A 16,603-nucleotide genomic window follows, 5' to 3' on the forward strand; every position below is an offset into this window, starting at 1 on the left:
AAGCCAAACAATCTTCAAAAGATGCCATCTATCCACAATGTACCATCGTCTCACGTATCGTTTCTCATCACAGCTTCAAAGGGTCAATAGCAAAAGTGGGCAGATTTATGTACTCATAATGAGAAGAACTGAGACCATTCTAGCATGCGCTGATGCAGATGCCTGAATCAGAAACCCTGGTATCACGTCCTAAGCCCAAGCATCACAAATGCGAAAAGAGGATCAAAGAAGAAAGGAAAAAGAAGTATGAATACAAGAAATCGAAAGTAATCGAGCATGGCGGTCGTGAAACAGCAAAAAGCGTTCAGGGGAGGTAGCAACAGATCATTGCATGCTATCTACGAAAGCTTTCAAACGGGAGCTGTCCTTGGTCGCGATGAAGTAGGTACCGCCGACGTCGGTCCAGCTCACGCTGTTCGACCAGTAGTTCCTCTGCTTGACCTTCAACAGGTTGATGGGCGAATTGAGATTGCGGGATTGAATTTTGTGTCCCGCGGGCACAAAGGATTTAAGGGATACGATCTGACACCCCTCCTTCATATCCAAGAAGTGGTTAATTAGCTCGTTATTCAATTGCGGGGTGAACGCCTGATTGTTGATCAAGATAACATCAGCGCGTTTCAGAACGTCGATAATGCTCTGCTCCTTTAGGAAATCACCCTTAACGAGGTGCGTCTTCCCGGGCGCGATGCCCCATAGCCGACATCGCGACCTGAACTCGGCCTGCTGCAGATCCGCCAGGTGGGCTGCATTGTTCATCATTTCACAGCCCCAACTCTCACATCCAATCTCAAGCGCCGCCTGAAGGACAACGTTACCGACACCTGAGCCCAGGTCGACGAAAACCTGACCGGACTTTAGCCCAGTCTCCTTGAATATCGTGCTGATGAAGCGTGGAAGAAGTTCTCCGTACACGTTGTCCGTTCCGTTCTCGTACTGGCGAAGAGACTCGACCCGAGGCGACACGGTGCGCGAGTAAATTTGATTCAGGATCCTTTCCACGTGGGGTAAGTTTAAGCGGCTCGTTGAATCCAGTTTCTTCGCGATACTGCCATCACGTCTTAACCGCACAATCGCACTATTGTACTCCGCCACGACACTCCGAAAATCCGCTTCTGATGAATAGGCAAGGGCGCGTCGTAGTCTGCGTTTTATTCCAGTCGATTCATTGTTGAATTCGTCTGCCTCTTCGTCGGGGATATAATTCTGTGACACGATGTCGAGGACTTGAACGATATCATCAATGGGCTTGAAATCGTCGTGGTCTCGAGGGACCACAAGGTCGTATCTCTCCGGGGAGGAAGTACTGGGATACTGCAGGAGTAGCTCCGGTAGCGGCTTGGCTGCCCCAAACGCAGGCTTAAAGTTGCCGGACTTCTGGCGCGACGTAATATCGGCAGCATGTATCATTGGAAGGGAGCGAATGCTATCTTCGGAAAAAGCCTTCAAAGATCGTACGCGCCTAGCCGGGTCTGGCTCTGCGCTGTCGCCTGTCCTAGCCCGTTTGCGCACCTCAAACGAAGAGTCCGTGTCGCTCGCGTCGTCATCGCTCGAAAGTCGTAACTCCGGAGTTTGGCGCTTCCGACTCTGCGCTGGTGTGCCATGTCGCCTTTTCGCAGACGGAGGGTCGCGGTCCCTGGAGACGGATCTGCTTGCTGATTGTTGCGCTTTGAGCTGAGCAGGAGGGGTTCGAGAGGAGGGACCTGGGGTCTGGGAGGTGGATCGCGAGGCAGGGGCGGTTCGCGTCTGAACGACCTTTCGAATCTGAGGCTTCTTCGGTTGTAAAGAAAAGGCGCCTCCTTTCTGGAGGTGGTCGAAAAATCCCATAAGGCAAGACGGGAACGGGAGAATCGTACTATAGGGGAGCGGGGCGGTTAAGGTAAGGACAGCGATGCGCTGGAAAGATATACACAAGAACGGAAAATATAATATATACGGCGAGGAGGATATGTACGACAAGACAACAAACGGCAAGGGGAATAAGTTAGCAGGTCTAGTGAAAAGAGAGATTCATGCAAGATGCACGCCCGAACCGCAGTGGCACCCACGAAGCGGGAGGCGGAGAAAGTCACTGTCCGATTCCGCCGAGTCACCTGACCTGCCGCGTTGTTTACCATCCAATCACTCCTACGTAACTAGTATTAATTATCGGTGCAACAGTTATGCAAACACTGCAAACACTGCAAACAAGCTCATGATATCCAAGATCGCAATTTAATCCATTATCACAATAATCCCCAGTCGAACTTGATACCATACAATTCGATTCCAACAATTGCGCTTCACCACCCTCAAACACCACCACAATTATATACCCACCACTGTCTCTCTCCAATACCGTCTGCGACTCAGCCATTCATCATTCACCCTCTCACGCCCCTCCAAACACCTAGACACCATCCGCCCACCTCCGACTAAACCCCGAGGCCATCAATCGCATCACAACCACTCCCCAATTGATTCACATCCAGATCCCTCAAAATGTCACCACCACAGGCACAACCCCCTCGGGCACCCCCTCCGCCCCAAACATCCCGATTCCGAGTTCTACCCCCCGATCTAGCCAAAGCGCGCCGCTCCACCCCTCAACCGCAACAGCCACCGCAACAACCCCAACAGCCCCGATCCCACCCCCGCCCTTCTTTCTTCAGCCACCTCCGCAATAGCTACGCCTCTCTCCCTCGTCCCTTCCGCTTCATGGGCACCCTCCTCCCCCTCATTCCCATCGGCCTCTTCTTCTCCGAGCACGTATGCCAAGTGATGTGGGTACGCGGACCCAGCATGACACCGTACCTGAATGAAGACTACGACCAAATGCAGACGAAGAGCGATATAGTCCTTGTGAATATGTGGGGTGGGGGTGGGTTGTGGCCGTGGGAACGGAAGAGGAGGCTGGAGAGGGGGATGGTGGTTACGTTTCGGTTTGTTTATCCCTGCCCGTGGTGGTTTTCTGTGGTGGTATAAGTTCGGTTTACTAATGGTACATATATGGTAGATCCCCCGCGAACCCCCGCCACATGGCCATCAAGCGCATTATCGGATTACCCGGAGATCAGATCACCACAAGAGAGCCCTGTCTGAAGGAGTCGCAGATTGTGCCGTATAATCATGTATGGTTGGAGGGTGATGCGAAGGATCCGAGGAAGACGCTGGATAGTAATTCGTACGGGCCGGTGAGTATCAGTTTGATTACGGGGAGGGTGATGGCTGTGCTGCATCCGCAGTGGAGGTGGTTGGATTGGTCGGGCTGGGAGAATGGGGTGGTGGAAGGTGATGTGGAGCGCAAGTTTGGGGAGGATTATAGACAGGAGGTGCGCGATCGGGTGGTGAAGGAGGCTGTGAAGTTGGAGAGGCCGTTTTTGGAGTGAATGTTATGTGTTATGTTATGTATTAGTATTTGCTGGTATGCGCTGTACATAGACGGTTGATTTACTTGCCCTGTATATTTACTATTACTATAGAGAAGCATCATGAAGCGGTAGATCTGCCTGCAGAAATTACTGTATATTATACTAGTAGTTAACATCCCGTGCTACGTGATTATCCGCACATCTTCCGGTTGATCCTCCTGTAAGCGATTAATCTCAGACGCTATACTCAGCACCCAGCGGTCTTTCTCGACGCGACTGCGGGCTTTGAACACAATGGTTCGCCCGTGGACTCCGAGAGTCGACACTTGCTTAATCTTTTGCTTCGTCTTGCCCTTAACTCCATGCTCGCGCGCCCGGAACAGGTTCTTCTTCAGTGGCTGCCAGATGACGAACGTGATCGCCGCATCTTCGTCGCTACTTGTGTAGGCATCCGATGAGAGATACACGCGGGGCAGGGCATGATGGCCTGGATGGTTACTGTCAAATGTTTGATTGGTGTATAGAAGGTCTGAGTCTGTCATCAGGCCAGAGTACACATAACAGTCTTGGAGATTGATGGAGGTCTCCAGGTTTTGGTGTATGTGGGGGACTTCGACGCCGTTGCGCTTTCGGAGGGAGCTGCGAAAGATCAATAGTTTTCCGGCGGTCAGGACAACGTGGGTTTTCTTAAAGGTCGAGTGGCGACGGGGTTTTCGATATAGATGGCCAGATATCTAGAACGTTATGTTAGTTCTGTCGGAGCATAATAGAGCAGCATATTACATACTTTGATTGGACGACAATCTGACAGGACGCAGATATTGTGCAGTAGAGGCGACGCTTCTGCCTTCTTGACCTCCCATTTCTTAGCGAACTGACCCATGATGGATTCCAATTCCTCATCAATCCCCAGAAGTTTGAGGTTGCGTTGCCGGAGAGCCTTAAGCTCAGCTGCATCGGTCGCGATTCTGCACTTCCAGTACTTCACTAAAGCTTCGAGCCGCCTCATCCATTCGTCCTTGGTCACGTCATTGTATGCCTGAAAGCGGACCACGAGGTTGTTGTCCAGAAGCATCTCAAAGGTTCTGTCGTCATTGAATTGCTGCGTTGCACCGTCATCTTGGCGCGTGTCTCTTGCTTCGGGATTGAATGCTACATCTGGCCCTGATTCAATGTTCCGATCGGCGGGGCAGCTATCACGTTGCACATGTCGGACCTCTTGTACCCTGGTGAGATCGATGAATCCATCAGCGTGCTCAATATTGTGAATGCTCCGCTGCCGCTGGACGTAGGCTTCTTCGTCATGAGTTCTGATGTGGTCCTTGTTGCCGCTCCGCAGCCAAGAGATATCCCCGTCTTGAAGCGGATACGGATCGACATCGTAGGAGATAGGTGATGCATCCAGAATCTGTTGCGTTGAAGGCAGTTCAGTACCATCGCGGCATAGTCTCGGAGGCGCTGGGGGTAGTGACCTTGACGGCCTGCAGAAGAACAGATATTGATCCTGGGTGAAAAAGTACAGCCGCTTAAAGAACATCCTGTTCATCCGCTGATGTATACCTCGCTGGGATGTCAGACGCACCAAAAAGCCTTCTACAGGCTGAGGCTCGTCTTCTCTCTCGCCATCGTGCTTTATGTAGGTGTGGTAATGCTGCCTCGGGCGCAGTTCAAGCTCGTGAGTCATGTGCATAGCAAGAGAGCCATACATCTTCTCCTCGTTGGCGCCCAGGATCCATTCCAGGCGATCGTACCGTTTCCAAGCAAGCCCCATGATTTCAGTTTTGGACCACTGTTGTAAGACCTCGGCCCATTCAGGACGATTCTCCAGCATCTTCAAACACCCACGTATTATAGCCATCGCTGGTGATTCTTCCTGGGCTACAGCCCGACTGAGGATTCCAGTACCCTTTCCCTTCGAGTCCAGAGCAGCTTCTAACTGTTCAAAGGGGTTATGGAACACAAGAGATACGCCCAAATCGGGAACATGAATAGGCAGCGAAGACGGCCGCCTCTTTCCCATTATCTGGCTAAGAAAGGTAAACCATTCCACAGCATGCGTGGAGGACTTTGGCCGAATTATGTAGATCTTAGTCCCACGCTTACAGGGACCCCAGAGCACAATTGCCTTGTCCAGATGCGAATAGAGGTTCACATTCATTTTCTTTCGCCCCAAGGGTATTTGATAATGCGGGGCGACTCGCGTGCCTGTCTTCTGTACTTCGGGTATAACACGGGTCTTGTACATTTGGAGACAGAACGGTGCATCTTCGTCGGAAGCGAGACGGCATGCCACCAGGTACTCTCGCCATTGATCTACAACCCTGGTTTCCATCTTCAGACTGTCATTCTCTGAATAGTCGTCTGGAAGCTTTTCCTGCACCGTCTCCTCGAGTCGAACAACCATTTTCTCGGCTTTTATGACCTCCCCTTCTTTCATCTTCCGTCTGTACGGCCATGTTCGTGAAAGTTTAGCATGCGTCCTCGACACTCGAGCCAAGATTCTTTGTTGTTTGTCCAGCAGGTTGTCATCAAGGTTATGCTTGGCTGCCCGTTTCGAAAACGAATGTAAATGGTCCCTCTTAGATCGACGGCGATGTCCGTTCCGGAGGGGCTCCTCTTCTGACGTCTCGACCTGAGGCTCCTGTTGGTCAAGGTTGGTAGACGATGGAGCAGAGAGTCTTCCTTTCCCTTTGGATCTCGAATCTGGCCTTAGCAACGCGGTCGTGGATCCATAGTCACTAGCAGGTACCATGGGGCTTGACTGACTGGCTCCATTCTGGCTAGGGGTACTTAGCGTTTGCTTACTTAGTCCCTCCCCGGTCTGATCCGGGTCCGTTGTACCGGGCCTGGAGGAGGCTTGACCGGCGTCGATTGGCTCCTGCTCCCTGGCTGTATAATATGCGGAGCTCCCATCGTGTCTCCTCATTGACGAGGCCAAGTCGCGTTCACGTTTGTTGTCGCCCGAATCCGAGGGCACAGCTTCCGAGTCCGTAGTAACACAGGAAATATCATGATCCTCCTCCAGGGTATAAGGCACAGTACGAAGGCTTTTCCGGGTCGGTGCTTCTGCATCACTGCTCTCTTCCTCCTGATCTCTGTCCGTCCTCTCGTCCTCCGTGGTGTCTGTAACCGGCTCCTGTTCCGGTGTCGAATCCTCACGGTCGGTCTCAGGCTCCTCTGAATAATGCGCAATGACCGGGTCCGCGGAGAACGTAACCGTCTTCGACGAATATTTACTGAACTTTATGCGCGTCTTCCACCATGATTTGCGGTGATTCTGCAGCCAACCCTGGGGGATCGGTCCGATGAAGAACCTCCTATTGGCCATGTGTATGTGGTGTGGAGAAGCATGATGCTTCACTGATCAGTGCCATGTTTGCATTGCCTTGGAAATAATAGAAGAACGTACAAGCTTTTGAGCAGTGTGCGACTCCGGATCTAGACCTTGACACTGGTCCCGGTGAAATGCGACGTGTGGATCAGTCGCCATGTTGTTGTCGCTCACGTCCGGACGTATTCATTCAGCAGATTCCCCTTTCGATTTGCATTGCTGCTAGTGACTGATCCCACAATGAGGTTGTCATTGCGGAGGCAGCATACTGCTTCGATCTTCCCCTTTAAAGTTCCCTGAAACCGACCACTCCCCTTCGTCATAGGGAGAGGCCCGCTCTCACATGATCCTGACACGTGATCTTACTGCACGTCTGATAAGCTTATCGGAAGCTGATGGATTATGATGAAGATTCAACTAGCAGCAGACTGTGACATCTGGATGGGATAATTATCTTCCTGGCTTTCGAGCTTGGAATTAGGCCAGTACTACTAGTACTACATTTCCTTCTATTGCTAAAGGTCACTGCAGTTGCAAGACACGATAGCATTTAGCAGGGGCAACAGAACAAGCTGAGTCCATGTTATGCTAGTGATGACGTCATAGTAATTGCCAGCTAGACTAGTCTACAAAATTGAAGAGTTCCTAGGAACCTGAACTGCCAAGGCGCCTCTAATTTCCTCGATCCACCACGAGACCCACCCACATTTACTCCGGTAGTAGTAGTCTAGCAGTCTATGTATTCATTGTTTATTTATCTATTTATCTCTGTTAACCAGTGTCATATAAGACATATAGCAGAGAACTAAAGACTAACGTGATGGGCTGGACTGCTCCTTATCACACATGTGTATTCTACTATCCAGTACACGTATGAAGCTGGTACTTCCTGAGTCGGCTGACCGTCGTCTGATGGCAGCATGAGTCTTCAAGCCCAAATTTCCTATCATGCCCTAAGCCCAGACGAGGTGAGTATTCGTTGGGGGACACTTTCCAGCCGTTGGGGTGAAGGAAGGCGTCATGAAACATCAGGGTCTAGTAGGAGTCCAACGCGAAAGTGAATCCTCGTCTACTGAAAACTCTAATTTCTCCTGATGGCTCCATGCCTGGGCTCGCATCTCGACCGTCCTTGCCGCCCGATGATGAGTACGGACATCATTACCGACTGAGGCCCTCTTCGCGGGTCAGATATTCCTTCTGGCACTGCCTCTCATCACAGTAGTAGCCATGGAACTGCAACCACATCCAGGAAGTGTCACCCTATCCTAAGTCCTTGCCATATGAATTATCGATGGATGATTAAGTAGAGTCTATTAATCCATGGTGACCTGATAGCCACGCACTATCCACTGTTACCCCACGTGCTGGCTGGACTCCAGAAAGCCCTCGAGTCAGAGTCCGCTGTCTTGAATACAAAGAACCATGGCAACATGTGCGAGCCCTTTCAGCACGTTGTTGTTACTGAAGACCCTCGGGTCGCAAGTACCAATAAAGTGACGACGGTTTTCGGCTGTTTGGCATTAGGTGCTACTATGATGTAAGCCACGTTGCATTGCTACTCAGGCGGGCTATCGATCTCGCTGGCGCTGCTGAAGTACTGTGACGTTGAATCGGACAGTTCCATAGTTTACTTCCCATTCATGGCTTTCAATAGTACCGTTTCGTGTCTAAGCGGGCCAGCAGATGGTCGAAGACTGTTGCAGGCTCCTCCTTGGCAGTAAACGTCGTATCCCACCGATCTAAAGACCGTGACGTGGACTTGATGCCTTCGATACTGCGTAGATAGCCAACAAAGGCAGAAGTTTGTTTCCTAAAGAGATTGTATAATCGATGAACAGCAGGCTCAGCCTCGTGCCGTACACCATTAATCCCGTCCAGTTGCGACAGCGGGGCGAAGGTGAGAATCGTTCCGAAGATCTCATCAAGAAGAATTGCGACCTCAGTATGCTTTTTGCTGAGAAAAAGAGCATAAAGCATCTGATCTAAGACGTCTTCATGGTAGTCCCGCAACCTAGGTACTGAGCTGGCCGCTTCGATTGTACCGTCGATGTCATGTCGGTCAAGACACGATTCAATATTAGAAAGCGTCCCCTGGAATCGTCGCCATGTAGAACCAATGCCGACATGAAAGCAGTAGTCACTTAGGGCCAGCACAAAATGCTGAGCATCGACCCGAAATTTCTGGATCACATTCCGCGTATCACCTGATAGGGAGTCTCTCGCAGTTGAGTCTCGAATGAGACTTCTGACAACCGAATCCATGCGTAGCAGTCGAAGCAAATGCTTGAAGAGACGGTCATATTTGTCAAGAGAACTCTGAGTCAATATGGTCTCCAGGACAGGCGAGGGTTTATATTGTAGACGAAGGAAATCAAGCGCTTCGATGGCATTTGGGTTCTTGCATTTCACGACCTCTTCATCTGTAAGGTCGCGGATGGAGAAGCTTAGGCCACCAGGGAGTTCCTTTTCATTCCATAGGCTAGAGTCCATTGACGGGTCCAGGCGTTTCTCCGCATCATGGCACTCATTGAGTAGTCCCATGAGCACCAGCCGTAATTCTGAACTGGCAGGAGGCCATGTATCCCTGCTTCCCAAGCGCAAACCAGCGTGAACGTCACTCCTCACTACACCAGCCTTTCGCTCACCGCTTTCCATGTCGGGGTCGAATAGGGAATCAGAAAGACGAGAGGTGAAATAACCATCACCAAGGAGCTGAAATCGCCATTGGAGGTTGAGGTGGGTTCGGAGATGATGCTCTTTGAATAACAGATGGAGACACGAGAAATCGATCAATAGCGCCTGGGAGCAGAGAAGAGGCGCCAATGATAGGTAATACGATGAAGTTATTTCAGGTCCGAAGCTGCTATTAGCTGCAGGTTGTTCGGCATAGCAGTGGAAATTTCCGTCAACTAGACAGCCAAGCTTCTCCTGAGAGCTTCCGTCCATTGGTAACAGCCCCGTGGTGTTTGGCATATTATCGAGGTCAAAGAGTTCAAAAGTGTCCGCGAGCACATCTGACTCCCCAGTGGGCTCGGAAGCCTCTGTAACGAACATTCTGTCTGACCCTTGATTCATATCACCACGGTTATATTTGAGTATCTCAGAACGTAGTCTAGCTTCGTCCTCGATGGCCTTCTTTTCTATCCTGGTGATATCAAACCACGTACCTGCGCATTCAAAAGTGGGTGAAGTAGAATGATACATCTCGTGGTTGGCGACTGGATGTTGTGGGTGATGTGTTTTGAGAAGCCTGAGGCTTCGTCCACTCTCGAAAACCAAAGACGCCAGATCATTGGGAATGAGGGAGGGCATATTATCAGGTAGATATTTGTAGTCAACCCTCGGCATCTTTTTGGTCTTTCTAGTTCTCTCCTGGTTATCCGCGACAACAAAGCTCCTACCACTGGAAGCCAGCTCTACTGATGCCGCTGTCTCTGGACGAAGGCCAACCCAGGTCTCTACTTGTCTCAGCCAGGGCTCGGCCACTCGACTCACAATCTCGCGTAAGAGAGGTTCTATATGGTCGAATATTTGCGAGAAGTGGGCGGCTCGTTCAGAAACAACAGAAATTATCTGTGCCTCGGACATTGCAATATCAACTGCCTCGATCACATTCGCCAGGACGCTCACCACCTTGCCGCATTCACAAAACAGCGCCTTGATCTGAAGGAGAGAGGTAATACTAGCGAACTGTCCGACAAGCCGCTTTTCGAGTGTATGAACAACCACAGCCGCGGCACTCGCAAAGGCCGACCGAGCAGAAAGTTCATTTGTCCTGCGCGGTACTTTGTTGGCAAAAGCCCGTATTTTCTGCATGTTTGTGCCGCACTCAAGCAGCTCCTCGGTAATTCCATTTAGTGCAACCGATGTTACTCCAGAAATTCGAATATTGTTGTGCACTCGTTCAAACCGTTTTTTCTGTTCATTGTAGCAGAAAAACATGGAGCTCCACCCAAGCCCAAGCTTGAGCAACGCCTGGAAGAACACATCTCGCCGGACCATGAACCTCTGGGTTTGCGTTCCCACCTTTGCAGCTTGCCGTGCCAATGCAGCATCAAAGCCTTTCGCACCCGATTCGCTGAAATATGCCGAGACAGGTTCACGATATGTCCTCTCTCGGTATTTCTCCCATGATTTCAACAAGTCGCAGCGCTCTTGCTTTATATCCTGATTTCTAAGTGCCCATATATCCTCCAGCTCCTCTTCAATGTTCTGCTGATCAGTAGTCGCAATAATTTCATTTTCAATTGAAGTATCGATATCCAACGCTAGGGTCTGATCCGCATCTGATAGCTCGGTACCGAATGGATTTAGGCTAGGAATTTCGGTGCCGAACTTGTCGAAGATATTCAATGGAGACTCGAAGAAAGCACTCGAAAGGTCAGGCAGCTTCTCATCCCACCCCAAGGGCTCCAATGGTTGTAGAGACTGTAGGGTAAACTTGGAGACTCTCCACAGACCGTGACTGAAGAACGGGTCTGCAAGAGAGTCCTCCGGATCCATCGTCCTCACGCGATACCAAGTTGTAGATGCTGTATAGGGCAACGGGTCGCAAACGATCGCGTAATCGCGGGAATCGGAGAGACGGACCGAGACTCCGGTAGAAGCAGGTAAAGGGTATTTAGGTGCCAGCACAGCTATAAGATGCAATACTGGGTCAGTACGATTGTCAATGGTCCTTCAACGCGGTAAACAACGCGGGATGACATACGGTGAGATGTAGGTGTGGGGTCAATGTGGTCGCAAGTGAGTACAGGCGTTAGTGAGTTGATCCATATAGCAAGAGCACCATCTTAAATTCGGAAGTGCGGCAACTAGAGGAGAACCGCGTCGCTGCTGCTTGTATGGCTATTGGTGTTGCGTATAGAAGCTGGCCGTTGAATTGACCCAGAAGTTCGTAGACAGTCACGTGGCTCGATGTGACTATCTGCTGATAAAGCCGATAAGGAATTCGATAAGGATCCTTTGTAACCCTTGTAAATAGTTATCTACTACGTTGTATGAAGGCCTTGCATTCTGGCTAGGATGCACTCAGTTTACCTCTGCGGGAATGACACTTATGGCGAATTGTCATTAGGAGGGGAGTTGGATGTTAGATCGATTTAAGAATGAAGAAGGATGAATGTGTCGCTCCATCGCGCTGATTGGGGCTGCTCTCTGATTCCGTACACCAAACCTCATTCGACACATTATAATAGATTTGGCTCTTCACGAGATTATACCGAAGGGGTCGATACCCACGATGTGCAGCACTAGTATACAACTACCTCGTCCAATATGCCTGGCTCGCTAAGGCCGTCCACTGGTCACCCGGCAAGACTAGGAACCAACTTTTTTCGAAGATTTTTTGAGAGGGGTTTGCAAGTTCATTAGATACCAGTCACCACATTATCAAACAGTTACCTTTTCCCAAGTCATACTATATAGAATCAGACTCAACCCTTGCGATGAAACCGCTTTTGGTCCATCAAGACACAGGGCAGACATCTACTATAAGGCTGCTGGGGTTCAAACATTGTTGTTGTCTGCCAACGAAGAAGCGAAGCTGCTACATGAAGTCTGGACGACTGCTGAGGTAGATAACCTCTGTACCACAGACTGTGTCTCGTTCCTGAGTTTCTGGAAGGATAATGCTGTAAGGGTCTGTGCAGAAGGACCATGATCCAGGGCAATGTCGTGGTCAGGGTCAAAGCCGCTTGGAGGTAGAATAGAGACATTCTTTTTTATATCTTGATATTACCCATTATATATGGTACCAATGATTGTATCGAGTGAAATCACTACTTATGAGTCTGCCAATTCTCCGTCACGATTATAGTTGCATCATATAGCAGAACACGTATATCATAAAAATTGGTAACGTGGAGTTCAGTACTAGTCAATTCAGTATCGTTATTACTTCTGTATGCTATCTGTATAGAACATTGATATATGATGAGTAGCTCAGGATATATAACCAATAACCGAGGCTTTCATGGATAGAACCTGAGCGCTTGTTGAAGCTTTGACTAGTAATAAGAAATACACAGTGAGCAAGTCACTGGGCGCCCCTGTTAAAGCGGCCTCAACCACATAGAAAGAGTCTCGTTGAAATTAAGAAAATCATGTCTGTTTAAGTACATATGTACACATTCTCCCCACACTGCTTGTTATCTGATCATGCAGCACCTGTCTATTATATTTACAGCCTTGAATTTTCGGATTTGGTCGCCTGCCCTGCCACAACTTATGCAGCATCTAAAAGCCTGGGCACACAAGTCGGTGACTCAGCCGGAGAGCGTATGCGTCTTCAGCCTCACGGCGAGAAATCAATGCTTTGAGTTATTCGGGCCAGGGTGCCCCCGGCGTTCTTGTATGGCTGACGGGCGTTGTAGAGGCTGCATCTGGCATGCTAACGAGCTTTCTTCCTGGGGCTGTGACCTCCCTGGATGACATCACATAGCCATAGCAGGCTCTGGCAGGGACGATCATTGAGTTGGTATACTCGGGCTGATGCCAGGCTTGCCATTCATAATGGCTTGTTCCTTCTTCAGATTCCTGATCATTGCTTCCAGCCGGCGACGTTCTTCTTGTTCCGATTTGAGGATCTTCATGTTCTCAATACGCGTGTCCCGCATCATCTTCTTGAACTCATTCTTCAGCACCATCGTCGATGTGCTCTCATAGTGGCCATCGCGTCCACTACCCATCCAGCTGATCCGTTCCTCATTAAGCTGAGTCTCGAGCTGCTCGCAACGATCCCGTAGAGCGTCAATAACGCTCTCGAATCTCTCGCGTTCTTTCTCGAATTCGATACTAGCCTTCGTCATTGCTTCATAATCATCAACTGTCTCGCGCAGTTCCTTCTGGAGTGCATCCACCCGGTTCTGCAGGTCGCTGCTGCCGGGCTTTCCGGCCTTAAGCGCTGCCAACTCCTCGGCCAGTTCCAAGTTTCGGGTGTTCAGCGCATCAAATTCTCTTTGGATGGCAGGGTTGGCCGTGATGTCAGCCGCACGCTGGGCTCGAGATCCATAGGCACCGTCAAGCTCGGCCTTCGCCATTGTCAGCTCGGTTTGAGTGCGTACAACTTCGCCTTCCATCTCGGTCAACTCCGCCTGCAACCGCGTGGCGTTCGCTTCGGCGGTGGTGCGTGCCTCAGTAGCTTGTTTAAACTGCGACTCGAGCACCTCCACATCGGCTCGAAGCTGGTGCAATAAAGTTTCCAGGCGTGAAACCTCACCCTCTGCCTGCGTGCGTGCTTCAACTGCTTCTTTGAGCTGGGGCTCCACTTCGGCGCGAAGTTGACCCAATACAGTTTCCAGGCGGGCGACCTCGGTCTCTGCCTGTGTCCGGGCTTCCGTAGCCTCCTTGATCTGGGCATCTGTTTCATTACGAATCTGTTGCATGGTCTCCTCGAGGTGCAAGATCTGCTGTGTTGTGTGTTCGTGTGCTTCAGAGGCCTCCGCCTTCGAAGCTACCTCACTCTGCAGTTGACTGATGGTCTCTTTCAACTGTGCAATCTCACCGTCTGCCTGCGCGCGGGCTGAAGCAAGCTCTTCGGCATGGGTATCGGCTTGAGATTGGAGGTGTTCAAGACGGACCGCCTCAGCAGCTGCAACTTTGGCATCGATTTCGCTTTGAGTCTGGTCAAGCACGCCTTGCAGGCGCGTGATTTCGGCCTGGGCCTGGGAGTGCGCTGCAGTGAGCTCTTCCGTGCGAGTGGTGTGCTGAGACCGTAGTTCTTCAACATGAGCTTCAAGTCGAGAAAGGTCGTCCTCTGCTCGAGCTCGCGCGTCGAGAGCCTCGGCGTGTGATTCCTTTTGGCGCTCGAGGTCCTGAATGATACTTTGCAAGCGTTCGACTTCCGCTTCAGCGTGCGCGCGGGCCTCTTTTTCGGATTCTATAGCACCGGATACATTTTCCATCTTGTGCTCTTCCTTATGGCCTTCTAGCTCCTGCTGCAGAACCTTGAGCTGTTCCAAGGCCTGCTCCAGCTCCGCCCTCGACTGTTGACCTTCGCTTTCTGATAGTTCAAGGTCTTTGCGTACATGAGCCAGTTGTTCGACTAGCTCAGCAATGTGCGCATCTCTCTCCGCGTCCGACTTGGAATTGAGTTCTCTCTGTTGTTGGATTTGTGTCGTAAGGATGCTCTTTTGTTCAAGCAGTTTGTCGATCCGTCCTTCAAGCCCATTGATTCCGGCACTGAGATAGGCGAGGTGTTCTGCCGCGTCGCTTTGAGATGAGTCTGGTGGAGGAGGCAACGTTTGAGCATGCGGTATTCCAGACTGTTGAACAACGCTGTACAATCGCGCGTTAATCTCTTTCAACTGCTCGTGATCGTAGTCGACACCCCTGGTCTGGGACGGACCGCCGGAAGCGCTCGAGCCAAGCATGTCTAGACCTTCTTCGATGTATGCGAGGTGTGCTTCGCACGTTGCTGTAGGATAGTCTGGGTCTTGGCCTTGGGAGGGTTGCGGAATTGGCGCCAGACCGCTGTCTGGGTTCGACTGGAGGATCATGTTCCGTAGCCGTTCACTTAGATACTCTAATCTTCGTTCTGTGTCCTGAATCGCCTCTAACCCAGCGCTGCCCAAGCCACGTCCATTCCGCGCCTCGGATCCATGGGCATCACCCATCTCCTCGATCGATTTGTAAAGGCTGCGCTCGTCGAAGTCGTGCATGCTACCATGCATATTAGGGCTAGCGAGGGTCTCAGGCGTATCGGCTATATTGCCTTGCAGGTTTTTCTTCAGGCCCTTATGTGTCATCTGCAAGATCCCAGCTGTATGCTCAAGCAACCTGTTGTTGATTTGCTGTACTCTCTGCTCCAAATTCCAGACCTCTTTGGCCAGCTCTTCGCATTTCCGAGTGCTCTGCGCGAGCTCTTCTTCTGTCTTATCCGGGGTGGAACCGTTAGGCCCCAGAAAGCTCCTTCGAGAATCGGGGGACGAGTCCAGGTCATATTCCCCGCTCGCACGGGAGCTCTTGGTGGTGTAAAGTCTGCTAAGCGACATGGCCGCATCGCGGAGCTTCATTTCCAGGGCCAGATTCCCCTTGGCAGCGTTCAGCCTGCTAGACAAGAATTTGTGCTCCTTCTTCAAGCCCTCCACTTCCTCCAGAGACAAGATCTCGTAATGTGTGCTGTCGGTCATGGCGGTCTCGGTCAATAGGTACATGGCGACAGGGTCGTGGGCATTGCGCAATGTTGAGCTTTGTGGGTTTGTGGGCTTCGGGTGATTGTAAGGTGAATGCTCCACGGGTTGCGAGTTCAAGGCGTTGTGGTAGCCATTCATTAGCACGTTGTTTGGCGGCGGCTGCGACGGTTCGCCATAGTAGGAGGCGGTGTTATACTGCGTCGGTTCGCCATAAGACGACCGGGGAGAGTGTATGTCAAAGGTACTCATGATAGCGATTTCAGCGTGAACCGACGGGCTACAGAAGCAAGCAGGAATTCGCAATGATTGATAAACCTGGCGGGTCAACAAACAGTCGCCATTCTCCGCGGCAGCCGGAATACCGCCAGAGAGAGTTCAGAGCAAGTGATTAGGAGATATGTAGATAATGAGAATAAAACAATCAGTACATGCGACAAAGGCAAACACTATTACTGACGAGTGGACAAGGAAAATACAGCGCACAAAGGAGTTGGTGTTGGGAGCATCGAACGGAATCTCGGCCAACGAACGGGTTCCCCATTCATTTGCTGTATCGATTGATTAAATTACTCTTACAGCCCCCCGGACGGGAGCGGCTGATGTCACGTGATTGATTCAGGGGGGAAAATAACCCACGGGAAGCAAAGGGGATTGATCCTATGGAGTAGTGACGTTCACGTTTCTATACATTAGATGATCCTGACAAGATGGTCTTTTTTTTTTTTTTTTTTTTTTTTTTTTTTTTTTTTTTTTTTTTGGGAGAATAGGCAAATATTATTTTATTGATT

The 16,603-nt window shown here is 50.6% G+C and overlaps 5 protein-coding genes across 5 annotated transcripts; 1 reads left to right on the forward strand and 4 right to left on the reverse strand.

Annotated features, from left to right (window-relative positions):
- Positions 1-245: 245 nt before the first annotated feature.
- On the reverse strand, positions 246-1,920 carry dot1 (histone methyltransferase DOT1). Its single transcript, XM_025708160.1, has one exon. The coding sequence runs from the start codon at positions 1,825-1,827 to the stop codon at positions 325-327; it is 1,503 nt and encodes a 500-aa protein (XP_025562858.1). The 5' UTR covers positions 1,828-1,920; the 3' UTR covers positions 246-324.
- Positions 1,921-2,246: 326 nt separating this feature from the next.
- On the forward strand, positions 2,247-3,479 carry BO88DRAFT_388211 (putative mitochondrial inner membrane protease subunit Imp2). The gene is made up of 2 exons (XM_025704850.1): positions 2,247-2,921; positions 2,996-3,479. The coding sequence occupies exons 1-2, from the start codon at positions 2,482-2,484 to the stop codon at positions 3,366-3,368; spliced, it is 813 nt and encodes a 270-aa protein (XP_025562859.1). The 5' UTR covers positions 2,247-2,481; the 3' UTR covers positions 3,369-3,479.
- An 11-nt stretch (positions 3,480-3,490) lies between these two features.
- On the reverse strand, positions 3,491-6,960 carry BO88DRAFT_388214 (PH domain protein). Its single transcript, XM_025704851.1, has 3 exons — positions 6,760-6,960; positions 4,138-6,705; positions 3,491-4,084 (listed from the first exon to the last, which is right to left on the reverse strand). The coding sequence occupies exons 1-3, from the start codon at positions 6,838-6,840 to the stop codon at positions 3,533-3,535; spliced, it is 3,201 nt and encodes a 1,066-aa protein (XP_025562860.1). The 5' UTR covers positions 6,841-6,960; the 3' UTR covers positions 3,491-3,532.
- Positions 6,961-8,211: 1,251 nt separating this feature from the next.
- On the reverse strand, positions 8,212-11,570 carry BO88DRAFT_388216 (tubulin gamma complex associated family protein; the record flags this gene model as incomplete). Its single annotated transcript, XM_025704852.1, has 3 exons — positions 11,393-11,570; positions 8,339-11,318; positions 8,212-8,278 (listed from the first exon to the last, which is right to left on the reverse strand). Exons 2-3 carry the CDS (start codon positions 11,182-11,184, stop codon positions 8,212-8,214), a joined length of 2,913 nt encoding a protein of 970 aa, XP_025562861.1. The 5' UTR covers positions 11,185-11,318; positions 11,393-11,570.
- Positions 11,571-13,130: 1,560 nt separating this feature from the next.
- Positions 13,131-16,153, reverse strand: BO88DRAFT_41506 (involucrin repeat protein). The gene has a single exon (XM_025708194.1). The coding sequence runs from the start codon at positions 16,062-16,064 to the stop codon at positions 13,149-13,151; it is 2,916 nt and encodes a 971-aa protein (XP_025562862.1). The 5' UTR covers positions 16,065-16,153; the 3' UTR covers positions 13,131-13,148.
- Between the last annotated feature and the right edge of the window lie 450 nt (positions 16,154-16,603).

This window comes from Aspergillus vadensis, assembly GCF_003184925.1.
Source record: "Aspergillus vadensis CBS 113365 unplaced genomic scaffold BO88scaffold_11, whole genome shotgun sequence".
NCBI classification, from domain to species: domain Eukaryota; kingdom Fungi; phylum Ascomycota; class Eurotiomycetes; order Eurotiales; family Aspergillaceae; genus Aspergillus; species Aspergillus vadensis.